Below are 25,948 nucleotides of genomic sequence, written 5' to 3' on the forward strand. Positions count from 1 at the left end.
GAATATTAAATTTAAAGTCATATTCAATATGTTATCATCCAGGCAAAACTCCCCTTGTTATAAAAATCAAAAGGGATCCATATTAGGTGCCTATGGAGTATTTTTACAGATCTACATGAAACAATTTCAAAAAGATAGTTTTATATAACAGCAACCTGCGCCAGCCTGTGCAGCGTAGCTAGACCTCGTCTCTACAAAAAGATAATGTTTAAAACATTAGCCAGGTGTGGTAGTACACACCTGAACTCCCAGTTGGTTGTGAAGCTGAGGTGGGAGTTTCGTTTAAAACCAGGAGTTTGAGGGTGCAGTGAGCTACGATAGCATGACTGCCCTCAACCTGGGTCAGGGTAAGACTCTGTGTCAAAAAAAAAAAAAAAAAAAAAAAAAAAAAAAGAATGAAAAGCAGTACTTTGAGACCTACATAGGCACTTCATTTACTCATACATTTAAAAAAATTATAGAAAATCTCAGATATACATAAAATTTGAAGGAAACCTGTAATGAATTTCTATGTACCTATCACCTGACTTCAAAAATTATCAATTCATCTCCAATCCAGTTTCATGTATATGCTCTTATTCCTTCCACTCTTATATTGTTTTGAAGTACCTCCTACACATCATATAAATTCATTGGTAAATATTTTAGTATCATAACTAAAAACCAAGAACCTTTAAAAGACTGAATTCCAGTACAGTATCGTAACCAAAAATTATTCCACTCAATCTAAATCATGAAAGTCACATTACTTTTTAGCACAATGCATAGAATGTGCAAGACACACTATTAGGCTATACAAGTTTCTCTTTGAGCCTCCAGGGTCAACTCACATATTGTTCTGGTTAAACATAAGCATCCAGTTTATGTGATCTATTTCCTCATAAGAGGTAACTGAAAATATTGAGTTTTGAAGGAGTAGGAGGTGAAAGGCAACAACTGTGTCTTTACAGAACAAGAAAAAACCAAGAACGGTTCATCTAAAATTGAATTTAGATTTTTCTCTATGCTAGTTGAAAGTTTAATGATATACAAATTACTGATGTGTGTTAAGAGTACCTATTATAAGAGTAGATATCACAAAATACATCTTCTCTTCAGCTTTGTTGTTGAGAGTTTATATTACTCATCAGATCAACAAACAGCTGCAATGAACATCAATTTTGATTTGCAAACACAGATCACACTGAATGTGTCTCCAATGCTACTTACTCTAATATGACTTCATCTATCACACTTTCTAAATGGACTACCATCACATGCAAATTACACCTAACCATAAAGTCTCAAATGCTACTTCGGTTACTCTAGTTTCTGTCAGGTGGCTGATTAAATACACATGAAGAATGTCTTCAATACAATAATTAAAATAATGTTCCTGTCAATGTACACTTAAGGCAAGATTAAATAATATGTGTTAATGTAGAAGAAAGACCAGTAAATAACTGATTTTCTATTCCCCACCATTCCGTGAATGTTAAGAGGAAGTACTGAGGACTCCGTCTATTCTAAATGACTCAGTAGGTTTCACTTCCTCAAATAAGAAACACCTCTAAATCAAAGGGTGCAGAAGTTATTAGTGAATACTATACACGGCGGAAACAAAACTCTGTGATTTCTCATAATATCGTTATATAATTCAGACTCACATCTCAACCATTAATACTGTAAGTTAGTGACATTACTTAAAAATATAACTTTAGGTATATTTTTAGAATATATAACATATATTCTATAGGTGTATTTTCAGAATAAAATAACATTGACAAATAGAAAAAAAATGTAAACTTTCATAATACTCCATCCTCCACAAATACTCTGTAAAAATTCAAATGAATATTGTTAGTACCATTTCATGATCATCCTCATCATGTATCAACTGTCTTGCACATTTTGTTTAAATATTGCTAAGACAGACATACTATATCTTAGATACTTTCTCTTAAATGTTTTGCAAGATAGCATTATATATAGTATAATTTATTTGCTTTCAGAATGATTATTAGAGGCACACTCTGACAAAGTCAGTCACTTTACGCCTTCCCACATATATAATACACATCAGGGCTGTAAGGTATACATAGGACCTCCAAAGTCTCATTTTGGAGTGAGTGTATTTTATACTTTTACTGTATCTGTATGCATTTTACTGTATCTGTGTGTATTTTTTTCTTTATCAATAACTTCTAATTTATATTACCTTGCTGTATTTCATGTAGCTATGAGGTTGTCACAAATCTTTTTTTAAATACAGCAATTATAACTGGAAAAATTATATGTAAATAAATGCACTGAGAATAGGTTGGATCCATACCAATAATTTTCAAAGCACAGTATCTCCCACAGAAACTCACTAACTTCTGGCTGAAAGAATGAATGAAAGAATAAAGAAGGATAGTTAATAGTAATCTTAGACAAAATGCCACAGAGCGGGAGAGATCTTTGGTTCTGGTTTATTTCATGATGGACAAAGGAAAAAGACATTGGTGAATCTAGACGCCTCTAGTTTTGATTTGGGAGGCCCATAAAGGCTTCCACAAAGAAGCAGAAAACTAGCACAGACTTTCTGAATTAGGATACTTGAAGCGGATGTCCACCTCTCCCAATTACAGCTGTGAGACACTGGACAATTCACTGCATCTCATTTATAATAAGATAATGCACATTTAGAGACACCGTAAAGATAAAGTGAGATAGATTAGTTTAAAGCTTTATAAAGTGCTGTAAAAATATACAAATTTACAAATTCCAGTTGCCATAATTAATATAAAATAGTTTCACGAATAAATATAATAAGAAAACTGAGGAAACATATCTTAACATTTGAAAAACCTCACGTCTTTATACAAATTCCATTTTGTAATGAAATTAATACAATTTAAAACCTACAGAATTATCAGTGTGCATAGATTAACCACAATTGGAAATATGAGATATCTCCTAAGTACTTTATTAGAAACAATAATAACTAAAATTCTAAGCACTGTTGTAAGCACTCTCTAAATATGAATTCATTTAATCCTATAAGGTAGGTCCAATTATTGTCCCCCATTTCACCAACAGAAAAAATGTTTTACTAGTTTGATGAAGGTCACATAGCAAGCAAAGTTAAGTAGGAAATCACAACAAGGGGGTCTATTTCAAGAGTATAATCATTTCAACACTCCACTACAGGATCCACATTTAGTGGTTTTTCAATCTCAGATTCATAGCCAAAGTTAAAATACAGGTGAAATACAGCCACTTGCTACTACTGATCATTAATACATGTAAAAGCTTTAAAACTATTTTGCTTAAATTGCAAATTTAAAAATTTTTAAAAACTACTACAATCAATCAATGTTCTGTTCACTCTAATTGAAAACATTCAGCTCTTTAACAGGAAGACATAAAATTTATCTGAATAATTACACCGTTTCTGGGGATATGTTTTTACATAGTAAAAGCTTTTTGTTTCAAACATTGTTGCTTGAATTCAATTTAAAATTTTAATGCATAAAGTTGGTCTAGAATGAGTGGGTAATTTAGAATGAGTCTACGATCTCAAGACATTTAAAAAATGGTGTCAACTTTAAAAACACCTATGAAAAATCCATGGAGGAGTCAACTGAAAATGTTTCCAAAGTGCCAATTCTGTTACTATCCAGACACTTTACAATACAGCGAGCATCCCTCTAATTTAGTCATTAGGCTTAAGAGTCAAGCACTTACTCTACTAGACTTTCTTTTCTCATATCCATCATTTCCTTTCCTTTTCTAGTGCATTACTCTAGTTCATAATGTCATTATAACATTTTGGGGCAACTCTAGAAGCTTCTATATTACTCCCAACATGAAAGAGAAGCTCCAACATTTAATCACATTTATACAAAAGACACAACAGGTGGTTAAAGACAAAAGTACCAATTTAAAACATTCATAAAGGCAAGTATTATTTTCTATTTGTAGTACTAAAGTTATAAAATTTCACTGAGGCTAGAAATTTGATGACTGGTTGCCTTTGAAGGAATATAGAGTAAAATATTTCTCTTTTTAAAAATTATTATGATTTTATGAGGCAGAATCTTGCTCTGTTTCCCAGACTGGGGTGCAGGGCCGTGATCTCGGCTCACTGCAACCTCCACCTCTGGGATTCAAATCATTCATCTGCACTTTCAGCCTTCCAAGCTGCTGGGATTACAGGCGCCCACCAACATGCCCAGCTATTTGGTATTTTTAGTAGAGACAGGGTTTGCCATGTGGGCAAGGCTGGTCTTCAACTGCTGACCTGAGGTGATCCATCCACGCTGGCCTCCCAAAGTGCTGGGATTACAGATGTGAGCAACCATGCCTGGCCAAAGATTATTTCTTACTGCCTTAAATGTGATCATTTGAGCTTCTCTCCTCTCTCAGACAACTATATACTTTTCCTCAGCAACACTCTCTACCTATGGAAAGCCTATAAATATCTTTAATCATATTTCATATTAAAATCAGAATTTATTGATTTTTTTGGTGAATTACTGTTTTGAATACTCTGATACCTTTCCTTTAAATTATATCAAACAATATGCAGGAAGAATAACCACAGGTAAATTAATTTTTCATTTAATTGAATTAAAGTCCTTGGCAGTAATTCAAAACATAGCCGAATATCCAACTGACAAAGATATCCATTTTTCATTTTGGAAGGAAGATGTAAAGAACACAGTTTAGAGTTTGTTCCATTCAGGAGCTCAAAAGCTATTTTCTTTCTTTTTTTTTTATTATAATTCAAGTTCTGGAATACATGTGCAGAATGTGCAGGTTAGTTATTCAGGTATACACGTGCCATGGTGGTTTGCTGCACCCATCAACCCATCATCTACGTTAGGTATTTCTCCTAATGCTATCCCTCCCCTAGGCCTCCACCCCATGACAGGCCCTGGTGTGTGATCTTCCCCTCCCTGCGTCCATGTGCTCTCACTGTTTGACTCCCACTCATGAATGAGAACACGCGGTGTTTGGTTTTTTGTTCCTTTGTCAGTTTGCTGAGAAAGATGGTTTCCAGCTTCAACCATGTTCCTGCAAAGAACATGAACTCATCCTTTCTTATGGTTGCACAGTATTCCATGGTGTATACGTGCCATATTTTCTTTATCCAAGTCTATAGCTGATGGGCATCTGGATTGGTTCCAACCAAGTCTTTGCTATCATGAAGACTGCTGCAATAAACATACGTGTGCATGTATCTTTAAAGTATAATGACTTATAGTCCTTTGGGTATATACCCAGTAGTGGGATTGCTGGGTCAAATGGAATTTCTATTCTAGATTCTTGAGAAATCGCCACACTGTCTTCCACAATGGTCGAACTAACTTACACTCCCACCAACAGTGTAAAAGCATTCCTATTTCTCCACATCCTCTCCAGCATCTGTTGTTTTCTGACTTCTTAATGATTGCCATTCTAACTTGCATGAGAGGGTATCTCACGGTGGTTTTGATTTGCATTTCTCTAATGACTAGTGATTATGAGCTTTTTTTCATGTTTGTTGGCCGCACAAATGTCTTCTTTTGAGAAGTGTCTGTTCATATCTTTCACCCACTTTTTGATGCGGTTGTTTGTTTCTTGTAAATTTGTTTAAGTTCCTTGTAGATTCTGGGTATTAGCCCTTTGTCAGGTCGATAGATCGCAAAAATTTTCTCCCATTCTATAGGTTACCTGTTCATTCTGATGATAGTTTCTTTTGCTGTGCAGAAGCTCTTTAGTTTAATTAGGTCCCATTTGCCAATTCTGGCTTTTGTTGCCATTGATTTTGGTGTTTTAGTCATGAAGTCTTTGCTCATGCCTATGTCCTAAATGGTATTGCCCAGGTTTTCTTCTATGGTTTTTATGGTTTTAGGTCTTACGCTTAAGTCTTAATCCATCTTGAGTTAATTTTTGTATAAGCTGTAAGGAAGGGGTCCAGTTTTAGTTTTCTGCTGTGGCTAGCCAGTTTTCACAACACCATTTATTAAACAGGGAATTGTTTTCCCATTGTATGTTTTTGTCAGGTTTTTCCAAGACCAGATAGTTATAGATGTATGGTGTTATTTCAGAGGTTTCTGTTCTCTTCCATTGGTCTACACATCTGTTTTGTTACCAGTGCCATGCTGTTTTGGTTACTGTAGCCTTGTAGTATAGTTTGAAGTTAGATAGTGTGATGCCTCCAGCTTTGTTCTTTTTGCTTAGGATTGTCTCCACTATATGGGCTCTTTTTTTGGCTCCATATGAAATTTAAAGTAGTTTTTTTCTAAGTCTGTGAAGAAAGTCAACAGTAGTTTGATGGGGATATCACTGAATCTATAAATTACTTTGGGTAGTATGGCCATTATTACGATATTGATTCTTCCTATCCATGAGCATGGAACGTTTTTCCATTTGTTTGTGTCCTCTCTGTTTGCAGATGACATGATTGTATATTTAAAATACCCCATCATCTCAGCCCAAAATTTCCTTAAGCTGATAAGCAACTTCGGCAAAGTCTCAGGATACAAAATCAATGTGCAAAAATCACAAGCATTCCTATACACCAATAATAGAGAGCCAAATCATGAGTGAACTCCCATTTACAACTGCTACAAAGAGAATAAATACCTAGAAATACAACTTACAAGGGATGTGAAGGACATCTACAAGGACAGCTACAAAACAAAAGCCATTTTCTAGATTCCTGAAATAAGCACAGAATGAAAACAATTCTTTAACTTTTAATCTTAGGATAATGCTGCAGATTCACTGCCGTATAATATACTACCTCACAAGGGAACATGTGCAGAAGTTCAGGCTTCAGAAGATAAATATTTTGTTAATATCCCATTAAAACGTGGACATGGAAGACAACTCCCCAAGTTTTATTACCAAGGACAGCACAGAAACGTTGTACATAGAGTAATATTACTTCAAAAAATGTCTCTAGAAAGGTGATTATTCAGCTTATTTAGTATTCTGTGCAAACTCTGCTTGCTTATTCAATTTATTAAATAACACAGATGTTTCAGAAAGGGTAAAAAGCATCTGACACCTCTTCAGAGGCATGCCTAATCGGCCATTATGACAGCAATTAAAGAGTAACCACTGGCAGCCTGTAACAACTAACTGACACAGCTACTATGTATTTCTTAAGTTTTCTGTTAACTATATAAAATTTAAGTCTCTAATGAATTTCAATTAAACCAAAGTAGGGCATCAGATAGAAAGAAAAGTTGGTGAAGAATGATTTGCTAAAAATGCACACTGCTGAGCATAGTATGATTTATGGTCAGGGTTTAATATTTCCTATTGGATTCTAACTGATTTATCATAGCTTCTTGGCAGACATGCAGCCTTTAAGCCTCTAAAATCATTTTCATATCAGCATGCCCAACCAAAGCAGTAGAAAGTAACAAAAAATGTCTAGTAGCCGTAATTAAATTTGAAGAATAACAGGATGCTTACTTTGAGTAAGTATTAACACCATGCTCCTCAATAGGACTTTCAGATTTAATTTTAACTTCCTGGGGCTATGGATTGTGTCTCAGAGTTCTTAGTTCAGAGAATAGTACATAACGTGGGACACTGTAGCTGCTCAAAGAATGTTTCCTAAATAAATAAATGAAAATGACAGTGGAAACCATCTAGGTTTGCTTCTACCAAACCAGTAAGGGGAAGAAGCAAATAACAAATTCTCCTTGTGCAAAGTTAAGCTTGCAAATTTAATCATATAAAACAAAAACAATGTCTTTAAAGTAGAATTGTCTTGAAAACAATGTCTTTAAACCATTTTTGAATGAGGAAAATATTGAAAAAGAGAGACATGTTATTTTAACCTAAGTCCAGAGACCTAATACCTTTGAAACATTCCTCTTTATGTATCTGCAAGTTTAGATACAATTTCTGGCAATATTTTGTGGAACTATGAAGTGAAGTGTGCTATAATTTTGTTCTTCTCACTGACATATTTACCATCAGTTAGGTTAAGTGAGCAGCTAGATGAGATTATAGATATGAGATCTTCAGCATATCTAATGTTTTACACCTCTGCTTTAACTAGATTAACTTTATAAGACTTTTATTTTTATTAAATACCAGAGGCATTTTGCAATAAAATGTTTAAATGATCAACAAACATTGCTGTTCATGCAATAATACAAAAGCTGCCAAAACAGATACGTTGATTGGCAGGAGGCACCACTATGTGCAGACTGTATCTCAATGGAAAAATATTTAGATTATCCAAAAGTAGAAATGTTCAAAAGTTGAAACTTCCTTTGACCAGTAAGATCCCACTGAGATACAGAGACTGTGAAATATCAATTTAGATTTATTGACCTAAGAACAATTTTCTTTAGGGGTAGAGAAAACATAAACCAGGGATCACTGTGCATGTTTTTTTGGTATAGAAGAGCGATAAAGACAGTCTTACTGCTTCTGGGTTAGTGCAGGTAGTACTGCAAACAATAAAAGTAAAATAACATGGTTCAAAAATGGGTGGGTAAGATAAAAATGTAAAAAGTTAAGGAAATTACACAATAGCTAGTGAATGGAACAGACGAAAGTAAACCTTAGAATTTCTAGGATTCATTCTCAGATACTGAATATGATAAAAGGTCTTTGAAAAGATCATAAATACTTCTCAGAAAATTATTGTAAGAGCTTTTCACAATCAATATGCAATACTGTCTTTTTATTTAATGTGCTTTTAGACTTCTTCTTTTTCCTTTACATTACCTAGCATGTAATCTATAAGTATTTACTGAGTAACAACCAATGTGCAGATAACATGCAGAGGGAGATTCTAAAATAGGTAAAGTAATCTAGATTCTAGAAAGGAAACACATAAATATGGAAATATTTACAATATTAATATAATGAGGTAAGAGCTTACAGAGACATATGCAAAATGTATCAGGAGAATACTTATTAATGATGAGCTGCTTTGTTTGAGGATAATCCAAAGATAATACTGAAACTAAAGATGTGCATATTTTTCATTAATTTAGGTGCAAAATTCTACAATCATATTAATAACATTACTCTCTAGTAACATAAATGTAATTTATTATTTCAACCTTCTGAATAGTTTGAAATTCGTCATTTTTTGTTAATAATTTACTTAGTAAAGTACTTTGTTACTGCTCTCTCACATAACTTTTAAAATTTTAACTATTTCAGAGTTTGACATTTAGGTACTTCCTCAATTTCTAAAAGTAAAACTGAGAAGTACTTCAGAGTGAAAAAGAGAAATAGTAAATGCTAAGAATTTATCAACAGTATTGGACATATCTTCATATAAGGTCATTGGGTCAATATTAAAAAACCATGAAATAATTCAAGGAATTGATAAACAGCAAGCAAGAGGAACTACACCAATGTGGAGAACGCACTGTAACCCACAGAAGCGTTGTGGTGATGTAAAGGACACAGCATTAGTAATACAGAATGACAACAACTGGGAAATATTCCCATGCCTTTTGCACATAATGAACCTGCTGCAAATAGTTCACAAACTTAACAAATAAATACAGTAAGTCCTCAATTAATATCTTTAATCAGATCTTGGAAATTGAGACTTTAAGTGCTACAACTTACTGTCTAATGAAATCCATTTTACCATAGGCTAAGCGATAGAAACAAGAGTTAAGGTTCCTACGCATACAGTATTTCACTTTGCTCAAAGTGGCAGTTTCCAAGAATCTATTGACAATGTTAAGCTAGGAATTACTGAAAGCAGTATTGATTTACTAAGAATAAATAAACTTTCTTTCAAGAAGTATACAGAAAGTAAAATAAAATATCTGTTGCTTTATATTCAGCCATATTTTTCTACTCACACTAGGCTGCAAGGTAAACAACTATTTTTTAAAGTTTTATTTATTGTTTTATAGAGACAGGGTCTCCCTATGTTGTCCAGGCTCATCTTGAACTTCTGGGCTCAACGGATCTTCCCACCTAGGCCTCCCAAAGTACTGGTATTTAGAGGTGTGAGCCAATATGCCCACCCAGTAAGCAACTGAAGCTTTAAACAGTATATTTTACTAAACACATGTTTCTGTCAAACTAACAGCAGCTTCTGACTTTTAACCAACTTAACCTCCAAATACTAAGCATAATATTGAGTTACAGAGGTTAAGTCCTGCAACATGTATGCATGTGTGTGTTCCAAGACTGCAGTCCCAAGAAAAATGGCTAAAATACACAAGCCCTGGATGGAGGCAGAGTGTCAGGAATTTGTATCAGCCTATTATTCTGATTTTCTTCATGGAGAAATGCAAGGCTTTTAGTTTCTTTCCACCTATAAAAACCATACTACCACACTGAAGGCAAAGAGAGAGGTGACAAACACAATTTGTTTTCATTGTTAGTTTAATATGTATCCTGAAACATGGAATGATTATCAGGTACACCAGTCCTATGTAGTCCAATTAGAGACAATCTATCACTGAATCAGTATCTCTATATCTCCTACTGACACATTTGAAATACATTTGCCAACAATTCTACCAACATATCTACATGTATTGAATGTAGTTTTTAAAGGGCACTGCTAAGTTTGCAGAACTATTACTGTTAACATAATTTAAATAGAAATCAAGTATCTATGTTGAGAATGATCTCCTCCAACATCTCCCTGTAATATGCAAAGTTCACCAACATCATGAAGGGACAAAAAGAAATACGGGAGAGGATATAAAGAAAAACCTAAAATAAAATATAAACCAAATGCATATTGAAAGAGAGAGGTATAGGGATTTTGAACAATGTTACTGGGGTAGTGAAGAGCTCTGGGCATCAGAAAGGATTTTGAAAATATAAATCACTGTAATTCACTTCCTAATTCTTCCTCTGTTCCTCAACTATTAAAAAATTTCACAAAAAAAGGAGTCCCTTTCATGACTCTGAAAATGGGAAAATCATTATATTTTATTATTAAGCAAGGAGCTCGGCAGGCAGGCATCAGCGCCCCTCTTAGTCTGTCAGCCCCGTTCCATAAACCTCAATGCCCATCCTTCCTCAAGTAATGCAGAGGTGCAGGGCTGGACAAAGAAAATCAAGGACTGAGATGGCTCAGAAATAGGGCAGGGATGTCACCTATATGCTTCACTGTCAATTTTTCTAAAAGGCTAGGAAGCTTAATTATTTGCTTTCTAAACCCTATCAATATACTTCTAGCTTCAATATAACTATGTCAAACAGCAGTTTCAAAATGCCTTGATCAAAATATTCCATGACTCCTCCAGATACTCAAAACTGGAAATCTGTCCAAAGAGCCACTTTTAAATCCCCAATCTTCACTACAGATGAAGAAATATAAGAAAGTCATTGGGAAAAGCAGTTAGTCTCCAGACCTTTCTATAAAACATCAAATCAATTTATATTTATTGAATGCCTGTTACAGATGGGAAAGCAATTTGTCTGAGATTATGCTTCAGTAAATAGGAAACTTTAATGTCTGTTTCTGTGGCATCTATAAGTATTTGGGAGACAGACTTCCTGTCTGATTCTCCAGTTTCAGCACTATGGAGCATATGTGAGACACGAAAGATGCCTCCTCTGGAGAAAAGACGTTTGCTTGAAAATATCAAAATAAGATTTATCTATTAAGGTGTACTTGGCTTCAGAAACTGACCTACTACAAACAGATTCTGACCTACAATAAATGGCATACATATGTTTAGCTGGTAATATCTGTAAGTGAACATCCTAAAATCAAATCCATGGTAGTATAAAAGTAGAACTACTGTGACTAATAAAATTAAGTTATACATTTAAAAGAAACAAAATATAAGATAATTAAAAATCAAATTATATAAAGCAACTCAAATGCACAAATTTTTTAAACAATCATTTCAAATAAAGCACTTATCAGCATTACTTCCTAAACCATTAAGAAGAAAACTGAAAGGAGAAATACTAGCAGGATATATAAGAAAGACATTCATGATGCTAATGATTATACCTGCCATGCTGTAAGGCAAGAGGTGCACATCAAATGCCCACAGGGCTCAATCTTGACGTCTTTGTCATTCTCTGCACAAATCTTACAGAGCTGAAAAGTGGAGCCCATTTCACAATATAATTCATATTGTTCCTGGAATTTGGGGGGAAAAAAGTAATGTTAATGAACTGAATTGTTATTATCAAATTTTCCCAAATAAAGTGACACACAGTAAACATCTTACAATTGATCTTGTCAGAATTTTGTTACCATTTGAGACATGTTTTGAATTGATAATCACAATTTGGTCTACAAAATCCATTTTAAAAAGGTTTGAACTTTTATCATCTATCTTATATGCTTCTTAATGATTCAGATTAATGTTCCTTTACTGTTCCTTTAGAAAGGGACTTGTTTCAACAGTTACAGTGACTCAAAAGACAAAATCTATGGTTTTAAAATAGGAATATGAAGTGACGTTATCTTTTTATAAATGCCACATGCTCCTCTAATTTAACTGTCGAATTGAAAAAAAAAATATGATACTTGAATAAACATTAAATTTTATTGCTTCAATATCTTTATAAACCCCAGAATGGAAGAAAAGCAGCAAACATTTACCCAGTTCTTCCCACATGCCAGGCACTGTGGTCCACACTTACTGTTTCACATAATTTCCAAAGCATAAGAAGATATATTGAACTTAACAAAAGTTAAACCTGGAGCTTAATAAGTTTAAATTGTTTGCTTCAAATTCCAAATTCAGTCTCTGACTAAAAAGTGCACACTCTTTCCCTAACAATGACAAGAAAATAAATCACTTCAGTAACCAAAAACCTTTTTATGAAAGCTGCAATGTTCTTGATTAGGTTTTTAGCTTAAACATTGGCACAGTAAAATTTTCAAAATTCAAATACTGAAAAGATCTTTGTGAAAAAGAAGATCCAAACAAATTAGTAAATTTTGGTACTTTTTTCATGGTAAAGATCCATGAAAAAAAGATGTTAGGAATGCTAAGAAAAGGAATTATGAAACCAAAATTTGGGTAAACAGAGTAACTTTTGGTTCAGGAAGTGACTACAATGTGCCTGGCACTGAATAGGATAAATAAATAACAATATTTAGTCCACAACCTACTAAGATATATTATAATCCTGGTGAGGAAAAGTATGTATACATATACGTACATGGATACATATGCATGTACATGCAGGTACACATGTATACACATAAGCTGTATCTACTATGCTGTGTGAATATACAAAAATTTGGGGGGGGACATAAAGAAATAAGAGAGAATGTGTAAGAATGGAAAAGAAATAAATCTAATCTAAAGTAAGTTATAAATTGTTGATGTCCCTGAAATAATACATAGGTACTGATACTGGTTATGACTATCCAAAGGACAAATTTGCAATTATAAAAACATTACATTAAGCTAAAAATCACAGTTGCAGACTTCATCTGGAAATGTAAGCTAAACAGTAAGAATATTTATGAGTAATTTAAATGAATGTTATTACTTCCAAAGATTTATTTTTTTAATGGCTTTATAAACTGTCTTTCATGAGTACCCTTTCACACATATTAGAAAATCCAGGATCGCTATGTAACTTTTAAAATGGCAATCATATATTAAATATAAAATGGTAGTTATTAAATTTGTAAGTACAGCATGTACATATAAATGTCAGTGTGTATGTCTCACATCATCATGTAAAGGCTACAGGAACTGAAACCTGGAGAATTATAAGGTAAATCATTATCTATTATCTTAAAAAAAAAAACTATAATTCTTCTTGTTGGTTTTTTCCCTTAGATTTTTATTATTTATTACACAAGGCATGAATATATCTCAAATATAAAATATTTTAAAACTAGACTGTTTATACAATAAAATATTCAAGTTCCCCCTCCATCCTCTCCCTGAGTGTGCAATCCCTTTCACCTCCTCAGTTAAATCCTCCTACCAGTTTGGGGTTTTTTGATCTTTTAAAAAGTAAACTCATATGTTCATATACAGCAATTATTATTTATTTACAGAAGTTTAACGTACATAATTTAACTTTGCCAAACGAAATGTTATCTACTTCTACTTTATATAAATGAAATTATTTTATAGTACAAGATGTGGAAGTTCCCAGGTGAGTATGTAGAGCTACCTCCCTCCTGCTGATGACTTCACACAATACAGTAGGAATATACTGTTCTATTCTATCTAATCTATTATTAAACTTCTTGGCATTTTGTAATTTTTCACTTTTACAAAAATATTACCGTGAATACCTGTTGTACAGATTTTTGTGTACATGTGTAAGTGATTTATTACATAATAGATTCTAACGTGAAGAGATATTTTCACTTAGATTTTTATAATTACTGAATATCACTCTCAAGAAAGGTTTTAACAACTTACATTCTCATCCAAATCTGGTTACCAACAATGGATTTAGAAAAACACTATTGTTATTGTCAACAGACTTCAGTTACCCATTTGACTCTAAAAGCTAAGGCATATAATTATTCTAATCTTTTTTTGGTAGTTTTCTAAACTATGACTCTCTCCTTATACCAACCTACCTACTTATGGAATTATTTTATTCCCCCCATATAAATACCAATACCATATGGCAAGCAAGAATTTTAATAGCATAAATTTGTATCAAAAAATATAGGAAAGTGATATAATTTCTCTTTAACACTCTTAGAATTCCTTAAGTATCTTTTGTATTAAATACCTGTGCCTGATTTTAATTACAGTATAGAGTCTTATTTATTTCAAAGGCATTACATATATTTATTTAATTATACTTTTCCAAAAATTATCCTTACCTGTGTAACTTTTATGTGATCATGAGGTGTAGGTTCACATAATCCAGTTAAATCAGGATTATAACTCCTCCCATCAGGATAAAGATAACTGAATTTAAACAGAAACTTTATTACCTTAAACATACAAGTTTCAGTTGCATGTGAGGATATTTAATCAAATGTTTCTATATTTAAGCATACATTTGGATGTTTCCTTTTTATGTAACATATCAGTAACATACTATGTCACTATTTCCACAGTATGTTGTTTTTAAGACACTTAAATATAGAAATTATTTTCATATCAGAAATAAATAATGAATACAGCCTATGCCACTAAGCAACCATTTTCAATAAAATATCTAGTCACTTATATAAGTTAAAAATTTATTTTACTGGTCAATCGTGTTCTATTCCAAAATACTTTTCATATATACCTATTTGCAACTATTACATCTTTCATCTGAAGCACAGGTAACGTTAACAATATCATTCTACACCATGCTTAATGTCATATGGAAAGAAAAATATAATTAAAGGCCACAGTTTTTTGTAAGTTATTCAAACACTTCTGTGGTGTTCCTTTTTCTATAGTTTCCATATCTCTTCTCTCATCTTTCACTTACCCTAACACAAACACAGGTGCACATATGTAAACACACAGACACACATGCACATCCACATTTTTAAAAATTAGATAATATTACATTTCCATCTTCCATTGACTTAACACTACAAACACAAAATGGTCTACAGAGACAAGGTTCTATTATCAGAGAAAACTGAAATCTGAACTAAAAGTTGTAGTAATAATGCCTTCTTGCTGTGTTAGATCAGAAGTTTCCCTTGTTATTCAAAACTTCATGAAAAAATAAAATTTGCTGTGTTGGAAAATACCTATTTTTGATTTTAAAAAGTGGTAATGTCACTGCTATGTTTCGTCAGTTTATTAAATTGTGGTTATTTCTGTTTAATATCTTTCTATACTAGATTTCTTAAATAAACCAATAAGAATGTAGTACTGGTTGGTCGTGATGGCTCTCGCTTGTAATCCCAGCACTTTGGGAGGTCAAGGCCGATGAATCAGTTGAGGTCAGGAGTTCAAAACCAGCCTGAACAACATGGTGAAACACCGTCTCTACTAAAAATCCAAAAATTAGCTGGGTGTGATGGCACGTGCCTGTAATCCCAGCTACCAAGGAGGCTGAGGCAGGAGAATCACTTGAACCTGGGAGGTGGAGGTTGCCATGAGCCCAAATCACGCCACTGCACTCCAGCCTGGGTGACAGAGCGAGACTCCATCTCAAAAAAAAAAAAAAAAGGCTATAGTTCTACAATACATACATTTTGAAGGGTAAAACTATAACAAAACTATTCTTTAAAGTAACAAACACTGTTTATCCTTGAATGAGGAGTCTACAAACATGTGAAGTGTTAGAATTTACCCAGGAAAACCAGAAAAATGAACTTAAAGGACAAACAATTCTCACCTATTAAGGGACAAATAAGTGAGATGATTTTTTTTTTCATGATTTAGCAAAAGGACTTTACTACATCTGAACATTATACAAATTTAGAATGGCCTTATGGGTGTGTTACAAAATTCGACAAATATTAAATGAGGAGATAATTCAAAGAAGATAAGTAACCTTTTGGTATCCTAAAATTGGCTGTTTAAAAAAATTATATAAAATTTATGTATCACATTTCAATAATATGAGGAAATTCAAGGAAGAAACCAGGAGTGAAAGATGACAAAAATGATGATAAGGGTACCATAGGAAAGGTTAAAGGTTCTTTTTAAACCTATCAGGAGCAACGATGATTTCTGTCCTTAGTATACCTGGGATATACTGCTGATGAGCCTTTTTCAATGGGGCTATGTCAACAACATTGGATTAGCTATTAATATAAGGAAATACAATGGGCCTGGATGGTAGCTGGACGAGATGATAATCCTGTATTTTTACTGATCTTATGAAAAACCTTATCTAATTAATTTATAAATCCTATTTTATCCTCATATATCATTAATGTTCAAAATCGACTAGCTAAATCCTTCTGGAGGGGTGCGCGTGTGTGTGTGTGTGTGTGTGTGTGTGTGTGTGTGTGTGTGAAATTGTTAAGAGTTATTTTACTCAGGAATTTAAAGGCTTTGGTCAATTGATTGTAATACTAAAATTTGTTACTTTTTCAATGACTTTTGAAAAATAGACTGAAGGTGTAATTCAAACAAGATATATGAAAATTTTTCTGTCTACAGATTTGCTCATTTACCCTCTACTTATAAATTCTAACTTTAAAGTATATTTTCTTAAAAACAATCTGTAATCATGATCTAATCTATACACAAATCTATAAACAAATCAAAATCTATACGCAGATCTTTGACGCATTAGAAGAAAGGTATAAATAACCGAAACTAGCAAATTTATGAAAATTAGAAGAAAAAAGTGAGAGAAATACACATTAGGTACCATAACTTGCTATACAATTGTTATGGAACTAATTTACTGAAAGGTTGTGTGTGGTGTGTGTGTGTGTGTGTGTGTGTGTGTGTGTGTGTGTGTTTTCCCCAGACAGGGTCTTACTCTGATGCCCAGGCTGGAGTGCAGTGGCACAATCACATCACTGTAGTCTCAATTTTCCCAGGCTCAGGTGATTATCCCACATTAGCCTCCATAGTAGCTGGGACTATGGTCACGGGCCACCTAATGGTGGCTAATTTTTTTGCATTTTTTGAAGAGATAGGGTTTTGCCATGTTGCCCAGGCTAGTCTCGAACTTCTAGGGTCAAGTAATCCTCCAGCCTTAGCCTCCCAAAATGCTGGGATTACAGGCGTAAGCCACCCTTCCACCCAAAAGCTCACAGGTTTTTTAAAACGCCTACTTTTTCTTTGTATAAGTCTCCTGACTTTTTTTCTTTTCTTTCTTTTTTGCAATTGCTTTGAAAAAGGTAAAACTCAAATCATTTGCTCTTTGTTAACTCTGGTGGACTTTCTCCTGCTAGGTTTCTATCACAATTCATACTGCAGTGAGTTTGATCACAAGCATCTCTAAATTACCCAGCACAACAGAGGGGAAGAAAAAGCAGCATGACGAAGTGACACTGAGAATGAGAACACAAGGAGAGGACGAAGGGAATGGCATGATGAATAAAACAAGAAGAACCAGACATATTTTCTATGAAGGGACCCAACAGATTGTCGAAACTTTGTGTGTGGAATGGCTGAGGGAGAATTCATTATTAATCTAAAAAACAAAGAAGTTATTTATTTTTAAATTTTAAAAAAGAATAGCAAAAAAAAAAAAGAATAGCTTGAGATAAACTAAACTTAGCAATTAACATATAGTCCTGGAATATGGAGTCATTATTCATGTGTCACAGGCTGTGCCACAGGCCATGGTCACTCGTATTTGCCTCAGAATACATTTCTTCAAATATTTTAGAGTTTGACTCTTTTTGCAGACAATAATCTGGCACCAAACGTGGGGCCCCAGAAAAAAACTCAGAACCCCGAAAGCCTTGCCCAAAACTGGAGCTAAGTTATCAGCAGGGGCCCAATAGAGATCTACAGAGAGAAAAGAAAAGAAAGGGGTGGAGGGAGAAACAGACAAGAAAGAGAAAAGAAAATCTGGCACTAACAATCAAAATAAAAAGGTGAAATTAAGTAATCTAGGGTTATATGAGGAAACAGAAGTAAATTATTCTAGGTAATTTATTCTAAATAATTTTCTCTTTATATATACTTTTACATCTATTTGAAAACTACCTTTAAGTCCCAACATCTTATTGTATGAAAGATAAAAATTCACGTTGTAATCTGAAGTTGAAATGTATTTGCTATAACATAGTTAGTTACCTTGAAATGACTATTTAAAGAGATTAACAAAAAAACTGAGCATCCATTATTATGGGTTTTATTTTATCTTAAGCAGTCTTAAGATAAAAAGCATCCTCACTATCCATTCTCTCCATCACAAATCAATTTTTATTTTTCAAATTTGCGAATCATAAGCACTCTAATTCCCAATTCTTATACTTACAATCCTTCCCTGCTGCCATCAATCAGGGCTTGAAATAAGGGCTTGTTATGAGGTATGGTCTGTAAGATATTGCCATCCCCGGTCACATAGCCAATGGCCCACTGTCCCAATCGAGTGCAACTTAACCGGAAAATGTAGCTGCAAAACATGAGAAAACTACATTTAATTACATTCAGAATATAAGTCAGTACTAAACAACTTGTTAGGTTTCTTTCAAGCAAAAGAATAAACAGAATAATTTAGAATGCCTGATACCTCAATGCTCCTCATATTCTATCCTTTAACTTATTCTTAACAACATTGTACTTCTCCATTTATCAATTTGAAGAGAAACACTGATCATTTTTTATTTAAATACTTCCAGATATATATGAGAAAATAAACAAGATTGTAAACTCTCTAGGGATTTGTTACTATCATCATCAGGGTGCTGGGTATAAAAGTGCTGATGGCATGGAACTGCTACAAAATAAATCATTGTTGGAATGTAAAAAATAAAATAAGTAAGTCAAAATTTAAATTTAATTTGCTTACCTCAGACAAAAACTGAGCCAGTTTCTACTACAGAAGTTGACATATTCCTTTGTAATTTAGACATTAAAATTAGTTATTAAATAACTTTTCAAAACTTTTAGGTATTCCAGCCATTCATTCCTAAAGCTCAAAAGTGCAAACTAGGTAAGTTCATGGCTGCCGTCTAAGCATTATAAGATACTAACTAACTAAATTTAGTATCTTATAATGGGAAGTTAAGATAATTCAAAAATATAAATCAAATCAAGTCCCTTGAAACTAGTCTCCAACAAAAGGAGACAGCAACTTGGCTTTAAATCCATTATTCATTTGTTACCTATATACTTATTTCATATTACATCATTTCTCTTCAGCCCTTCACACACACACACACACACACACACACACACACACACACACACACAGATCATTTCTCTTTATTTAAGTGTACTGGATTCAGTCTTATCGGGATATTCTTCTGGATTTCACTACCCACTAAGCACATCAAAAATAGGCCAACTTAAATCTTTTGGCTATATCTTAACACTCTAGTTGCTGTATGTATGCGGCAGATATAATTATTTCATAATATATGTTAGTTATTGATGGACCAAGTATTATAAATGTAACTTTAACAATACATTTTAACATACATAATGGCTGCAGTCATTGGATTTAATTAACTTGTACATTTAGTAGTGCAGTGTGATTTAATCTTTTGACAAACTAGGATTTAAAATAAGAAAGAAGTGATTTTTAAATATTAAAACTTTATATTGGTGATACAATCTTTGAAAAGAACTTTTCAAAAAAGTCTAAAAACATAAGTCCCTAGAGAGGCTGAAAATAGCATACAAACTGTCAATTACTAGCATTCTTAATCAAAATCAGATAAAATAATGCCACAGAGACTATGGCTGTGATGTTATGAGAAGTGCCAAAAATAACAGAAAGTCACTATAAATTAAAATTCAGAACACATTATTAAACTGTTACATAAAAAGATTAATATGATAAAATTCATTCAAATTAAAAGTCAAAAGTTAAATAGAAATCTTAAAAATCTGCCTACTATGAATCTCAATAAAATTTATAGAGTATATTAACATAAAGAAAATAATTACATATCTGCATTGTTAGTAATTTTAAATGTAATGCCAAATTTATTCTTATGCCAAAAATCTAGTATATACTGAAATACATACTTGTGAAATTGCTCATGCTTTTAATTAATATCCTTTTCTGTTGCTCTAAACATTGTTTTAGGATGGTGTTTCTAAAACTCATTATCACAGAGAAGGTTCAAGGAACTCATGTAGCTAAGAGACAGAAATACCAGCAATCTGGTAAGAATCAAGGGCTTTTTAAAACAATTTCTTCCTCTCATGCACATCTTTCCTATTCCATTTAATTTGCTGCTGACACTTTGGCTAGTGACTACCCCTTCCCAAGCTCAAGTGAATTTTTGCCTTATTTTTAGCACCCTGCTCTCTTAAACAGCATGCTTAATTTAGTCAAATTTGGGCTGGGTGTGGTGGCTCACACCTGCAATACCAGCACTTTGGGAGGCTGAGCCAGGTGGATCATTTGAGGCCAGAAGTTCAAGACCAGTGTGGCCAACATGGTGAAATATCATCTCTACTAAAAATAGAAAAAAATTAGCCAGGCATGGTGTAGTCATGGGACTGCATGCCTGTAGTCCCAGCTACTTGGGAGGCTGAGGCACAAGAATCATTTGAACCCAGGAGGTGAAGCCTGCAGTGAGCCAAGACAGTGCCACTGCACTCCTGCCTGGGAGAACACAGCGAGAAACTCTCTCAAAAAAATACATTTATATATATATATGTATAAATCAGGTATCTTTCATGTTGATGAGATGGTTTCGGATTCAAGGCCACTCTTGTCACCTAAAAAGTCACCTAATGAATATTTCACTTAGATTCCCAAATATTATTACCTTCACCAGGTAACTCATAGTTTGTCAGATGAATCCCCAAAAATAAAGCACAACTTAAGGAGCCAAAATGTCATTGAAGTAAATCCAATTGTTTTCTATACTATGAAGTCAGACTGAAATACTTTCCAAGATAAAAAAAAAAAAAAAGGTTAAACACAGATATTCTCCCAAGCAAATATTTGTTACAATTTTATTCATTAAGAATGTTTTCCTAAACACATCTTAAGTACCCACATCATATTTTACACATTATAATTTGTTATATTCATTTTATCATTAGCTACCTAAATTATGATTTAGAAAAAAATCATTACATGGCAAGTTACAAAGAAAAGAAATATTTTTTTTTTTTTGCCCCAGAGGACACTGTTCTAGTTTTTTAAGGTATGACTGATATGCAAAAAAGCTGTGTAAAATGTGTATATTGTATGCATTTGAAGATATGTTTACTAGTGGGTCTTATAAATATTCTTATCAGAGGGCTCTAAGTTTTTACCAAGTGAACTTTTCCAAATAGTAGTGAGACCTGGCTTTTGTTCTCAACATTGTAATTCAGGTTCTCCATGTGGTTGAACAAGAAAACAAAACAAAAAATAAAGGCCTCAGTTTCCTGATAAATTTATTTATCAGGAAAATTAAGAAAATTATCATAAAATTAGTTTTCTGATTGGACAAGATAATTTATCAAATAACTTACATGTTAAATTTATATAACTGCGTAATTCCAACCACAACACATTTTCAAATCATACTCCAGGAGCAAGAAAGATACTTTATATAATGTCAATCAAGAGAGTTAAAACTGGAAATACCTGGTCATGAGAGATTTCTGAATAAACAAAATCATTCATCTAAACCACTTTCAACATGCCAGCTAACTGATCTGCTCTCACCGTCACTATGAGAATTAACTCTCCTTCATCTAAATAGAAGATTTCAGTGGAAGCCAAACTGTTTTTTAATACTCACTAGCTCCTTTTTCAAATCTACTATATAAATTCTTACAAAGACAAAAAGATGGACATTTTCATTATGCAGAGAAAACACATCAGCAGTATTGGCTGGTACTTAAAAAATTATTTTAAAGTACGAACATATACACCATAAATCAAATAAAAATGATACTATAAAAAAAAAGGTATACTTGAAAACACCACCAAATTCATCCCTAAAATGAAATGGTCTCTATATGAAAATCAGTGCATTAATGAACACTGGAATAGCATCTCCTACTAAAGTGTGAGGACTCTGACAAGCAGTTCTTTAATGTCTCTACTGCTGTACTCAGCATACTGCGTGCCATAGTACAGACGCCTACTATGTGCCTAATGCATTGTTAGATGAAATATATAGGAAAATGTACTGAACCGTGGAAGAGACAGATTTTCTGGACCCAGATGTGCCATTAATAAAGTGTAATTTCTTGGCCAAGGCCACAGGGGCTGACCAACCTCTCCAAGTCTCATTTAGTTTCATCATTTGGAAAATAAAATATAAATTCTGAGCCTATAATAAAATATGAGGCATTATGAAAAAAGTTTTCAAGGAGATAAAACTGGTTTTGATTGAAGCAATAGGTTTATAATGCTTATGTAATAAATGTATTGGTTCATAAACTTACATATATATTTATATGTTCATGTGCATGTATATGGACTTACATGTTTATCATAGAGCCTAAATGAATGTCTTAAAAATATCCTAAAGTAATTAACATAAGACTGTTGTACTTATGTTTTTCTTTAGCACAGTATTCAAGTATTCAAATACATACATACAATTTTGCACACAAACCCAGATATCATGAAAACAGAAAGGAGGCCATCTCCCCTTTTGCTTTATAATCACTAAGTTTCAGAGCAAACATAATGTATCAATTTAAAGGATTAGATTAAGAAGCACCATTTTGGTCTTTGAGCTTTTCTATCCCCTTCCCAAGCATGCCCTCAGAATGTGTTACTGACTTATTTAGGAACAAACCATGGAGAATTTTTCAGCTTTGGATATATCACATAATATGACTGCTAAAAAGTCTTACCTTCCGGGTTTGGTGCTATATTTCTGCAGTCGTGCTTTAACTTCATCATACGTGAGAAATGCCATGTAACCTGGATGTGTCACAGCTAAGAAATTCCAATTCCGCAAAATAGAGCCCCAAGGCTAAAAAATAAATAAATAAAAAGAGATTATCTAGAGAATATCAAATATTGATTACATACTGATCCATCATTTAATATACTTAATATTATCTTGGATATTTTAAAAGTTAATCTGACAAATGTGGTTTAGGTCAGCCTTTGTCACCTAACAGCAGCCATGCAAGTCTATTCTTACAGAAATATAATTAGGCAGAAAACAGATTTTTCAGGAACAGAATACAGAGAACAAAACAGAAAACCACATAATGTCTTCTCTACACAGCCTATTCTCACGACAGCACTTGGTACCATTTTAAAACAAAAATGAAATAATTGTTATGTTCAAAGCCTTCTAACTTTGAATAAAAGCCAAGGTCCTCGTATATGACCTAAAAGGACTTTACAGGGTTTGATCTTCAGCAGTTCCCTTTTTGTCTCCATCTACTGTAACCCTTCCACTTTCTGCCTCTTCTCCAGCCACGTGGGCCTTTCCGCTACTGTTTTGAACACAAAAGCCCTCTTTCCCTCAGAGCCTTTGCATTTGCTGCTGCCTTTACTTGAATTTTCTTCCCCCAAATATCCATCTCATTCCTGTCTCCAAATGTCACTTTCCCAACGAAGCCTTTTTTGACCAGCATACTTAAAACTGTTACCTCTTGCCATATTCCTCACCTCCCTGTCTGTCTGTTTTGTTCAGAACTGCTTCATTTTACAGAATAAGAAACCATTTCATAGAACGTACGTGACTTGGCAAAGGTTACACATTAACCATCAGCTACAAAAGGGCAAGGAACATGCCTGTCTTGCTCACCCATGAGATGCCAGGACCATTGCAGTGCCTGATAACAGTAATCAGCAAGGGATAACTCATTGAACAGATCCCTCTAAGCAGTGACTTGTGTAAAAGGCCAGTGTTAACAGCACTGTAGTCACATCTGGCTTAGCTTTACATAATTATACAATTAGGAAATGTTTGGGTTTAAAAGTGAGTTACATAAAAACCCTTTCACAAAAATATTTGGTTTGTATCACTGTGTCATTTTCTGTTTAAACCGATTAGTTGTCTGTCCAGTTACCAGGGCAAGAGAAAAAAGGCAGCCAGTGATACACAACTTTACTCAAGGGTGTGGATACAACATCTCTGCAATTGTTTTTTAAGCTGAAGCCACATTTATTCCAAGGAACTGGCAGCAGGCTGTATCTGATGTGCCAGATTATTAGGTCTTCTACATAAAAGAAAAAAAAAGTGTTTTTGTGTTGCCAAGTTAAAGCTGTTAAAACAGTCATCTTAAACATGATTACTGGTAAAAACGTCCTGCTTTTGTTTGTTTTGAGACTTGTTCCTCATTATTGTTAAGCAAGTTACAAATTTACAAGGCAGAATTCTTCAAGGATTATATCCCTTGAGATGAGGATAACAAAGAATGATTTAGTAATAACAAAGTTTCTAAGCCTTTTCCAAAATAACAAGAAAAATCTTCGGGGTATTTCTCTATCACACTAAAATACCTAATTGGGCAAGAAAGGCGCTCTAGAGAATAACTATATGAAAGGTTCTCTCTACGATATTTGAAAAAAAATGCACGTTTTTAGTTTTCTTCCTAAGGCATGACTAAAAACTGCATTAAACATTACTTGGAAAATGTCAGCACTTGTTTTAAAAAACTGAGCAATAACTGCTATTCTAGACACCCGTTTTTGTTTTGTTCTACCCATCTACAAAGGGCAAGGATAGAAGAAATACCAAGCAAATATTTGGGTCACTTCCATTAAAGTCTGCACAAACTAGTGGAAGAGTGGATGAAAAAAAATGCTGAACTTTATACAGCACCAATGCACAGATCAAAATACAAGTAAAAAAAAGTTAAACTGGAGTTTTGAGCCAACTGCTACAGTATTTAGCAACCATTTCTTAGTACATAATCCAGAGGGCCAGCTTCTAATTGCAAAAATATTTATGTAATAGAATGAGTCTGTGTATTGTTTTTCTTGTATGCAGCCCACTCAAAACAGAAACACATAGTACTTACGTGCTTTTTCTTTCTAAAGTATTTTGATGACTACTGGCTTAAAAAAGGTAAAACAAAGTGTTTTGGATGATATATGTTTTTTTCATTTTGTTTCTCAGATTAAAATTTTTTTTTTCATATACAAGAACATAAAATTATCTAATTATTTTTATTCCCATTTATTTATTTCATCGCATTTTAGGTTTTGGGGTACATGTGAAGAACATGCAAAATTGTTGCATAGGTACACACGTGGCTGTGTGATTTGCTGCCTTCCTCCCCATCACCTACATCTGGCATTTCTCCCCTTGCTATCTCTCCCCAGCTGCCCACCCCCCACCGTCCCTCCCCTATTTCCCCTCAACTGACCCCAGTGTGTAGTACTCCTCTCCCTGTGCCCATGTGTTCTCATTGTTCAACACCCGCCTATGAGTGAGAACATGCGGTGTTTGATCTTCTGCTCTTCTGTCAGTTTGCTGAGAATGATGGTTTCCAGGTTCATCCATGTCCCTACAAAGGCTAATCAAACTCCACAGCTTCTGCACAGCAAAAGAAACAGT

At 33.6% G+C, this 25,948-nt stretch overlaps 1 protein-coding gene and 1 long non-coding RNA gene across 9 annotated transcripts in view; one reads left to right on the forward strand and one right to left on the reverse strand.

The window, feature by feature from the left end:
• LOC108305846 overlaps positions 1-393 on the forward strand; it is a 23,215-nt gene extending 22,822 nt beyond the window's left edge. The window contains exon 3 of the long non-coding RNA XR_001825909.1: positions 1-393. This exon is cut by the window's left edge and continues 972 nt beyond it. This is a non-coding gene — a long non-coding RNA (uncharacterized LOC108305846).
• CBLB (Cbl proto-oncogene B) overlaps positions 1-25,948 on the reverse strand; it is a 211,001-nt gene that overhangs the window by 65,768 nt on the left and 119,285 nt on the right. For all 8 annotated transcript variants that reach the window (XM_017530609.2, XM_017530608.2, XM_037739282.1 and 5 more), the window contains 4 exons: positions 23,280-23,401; positions 18,772-18,909; positions 14,747-14,834; positions 11,936-12,067 (listed from right to left, as the gene is read on the reverse strand). In XM_017530609.2, the coding sequence (XP_017386098.1) occupies positions 11,936-12,067; positions 14,747-14,834; positions 18,772-18,909; positions 23,280-23,401 (480 nt within the window). The remainder of the gene's footprint in view (positions 1-11,935; positions 12,068-14,746; positions 14,835-18,771; positions 18,910-23,279; positions 23,402-25,948) is intronic.

This window comes from Cebus imitator, unplaced genomic scaffold, assembly GCF_001604975.1.
Source record: "Cebus imitator isolate Cc_AM_T3 unplaced genomic scaffold, Cebus_imitator-1.0 Scaffold67, whole genome shotgun sequence".
Lineage (NCBI taxonomy): Eukaryota > Metazoa > Chordata > Mammalia > Primates > Cebidae > Cebus > Cebus imitator.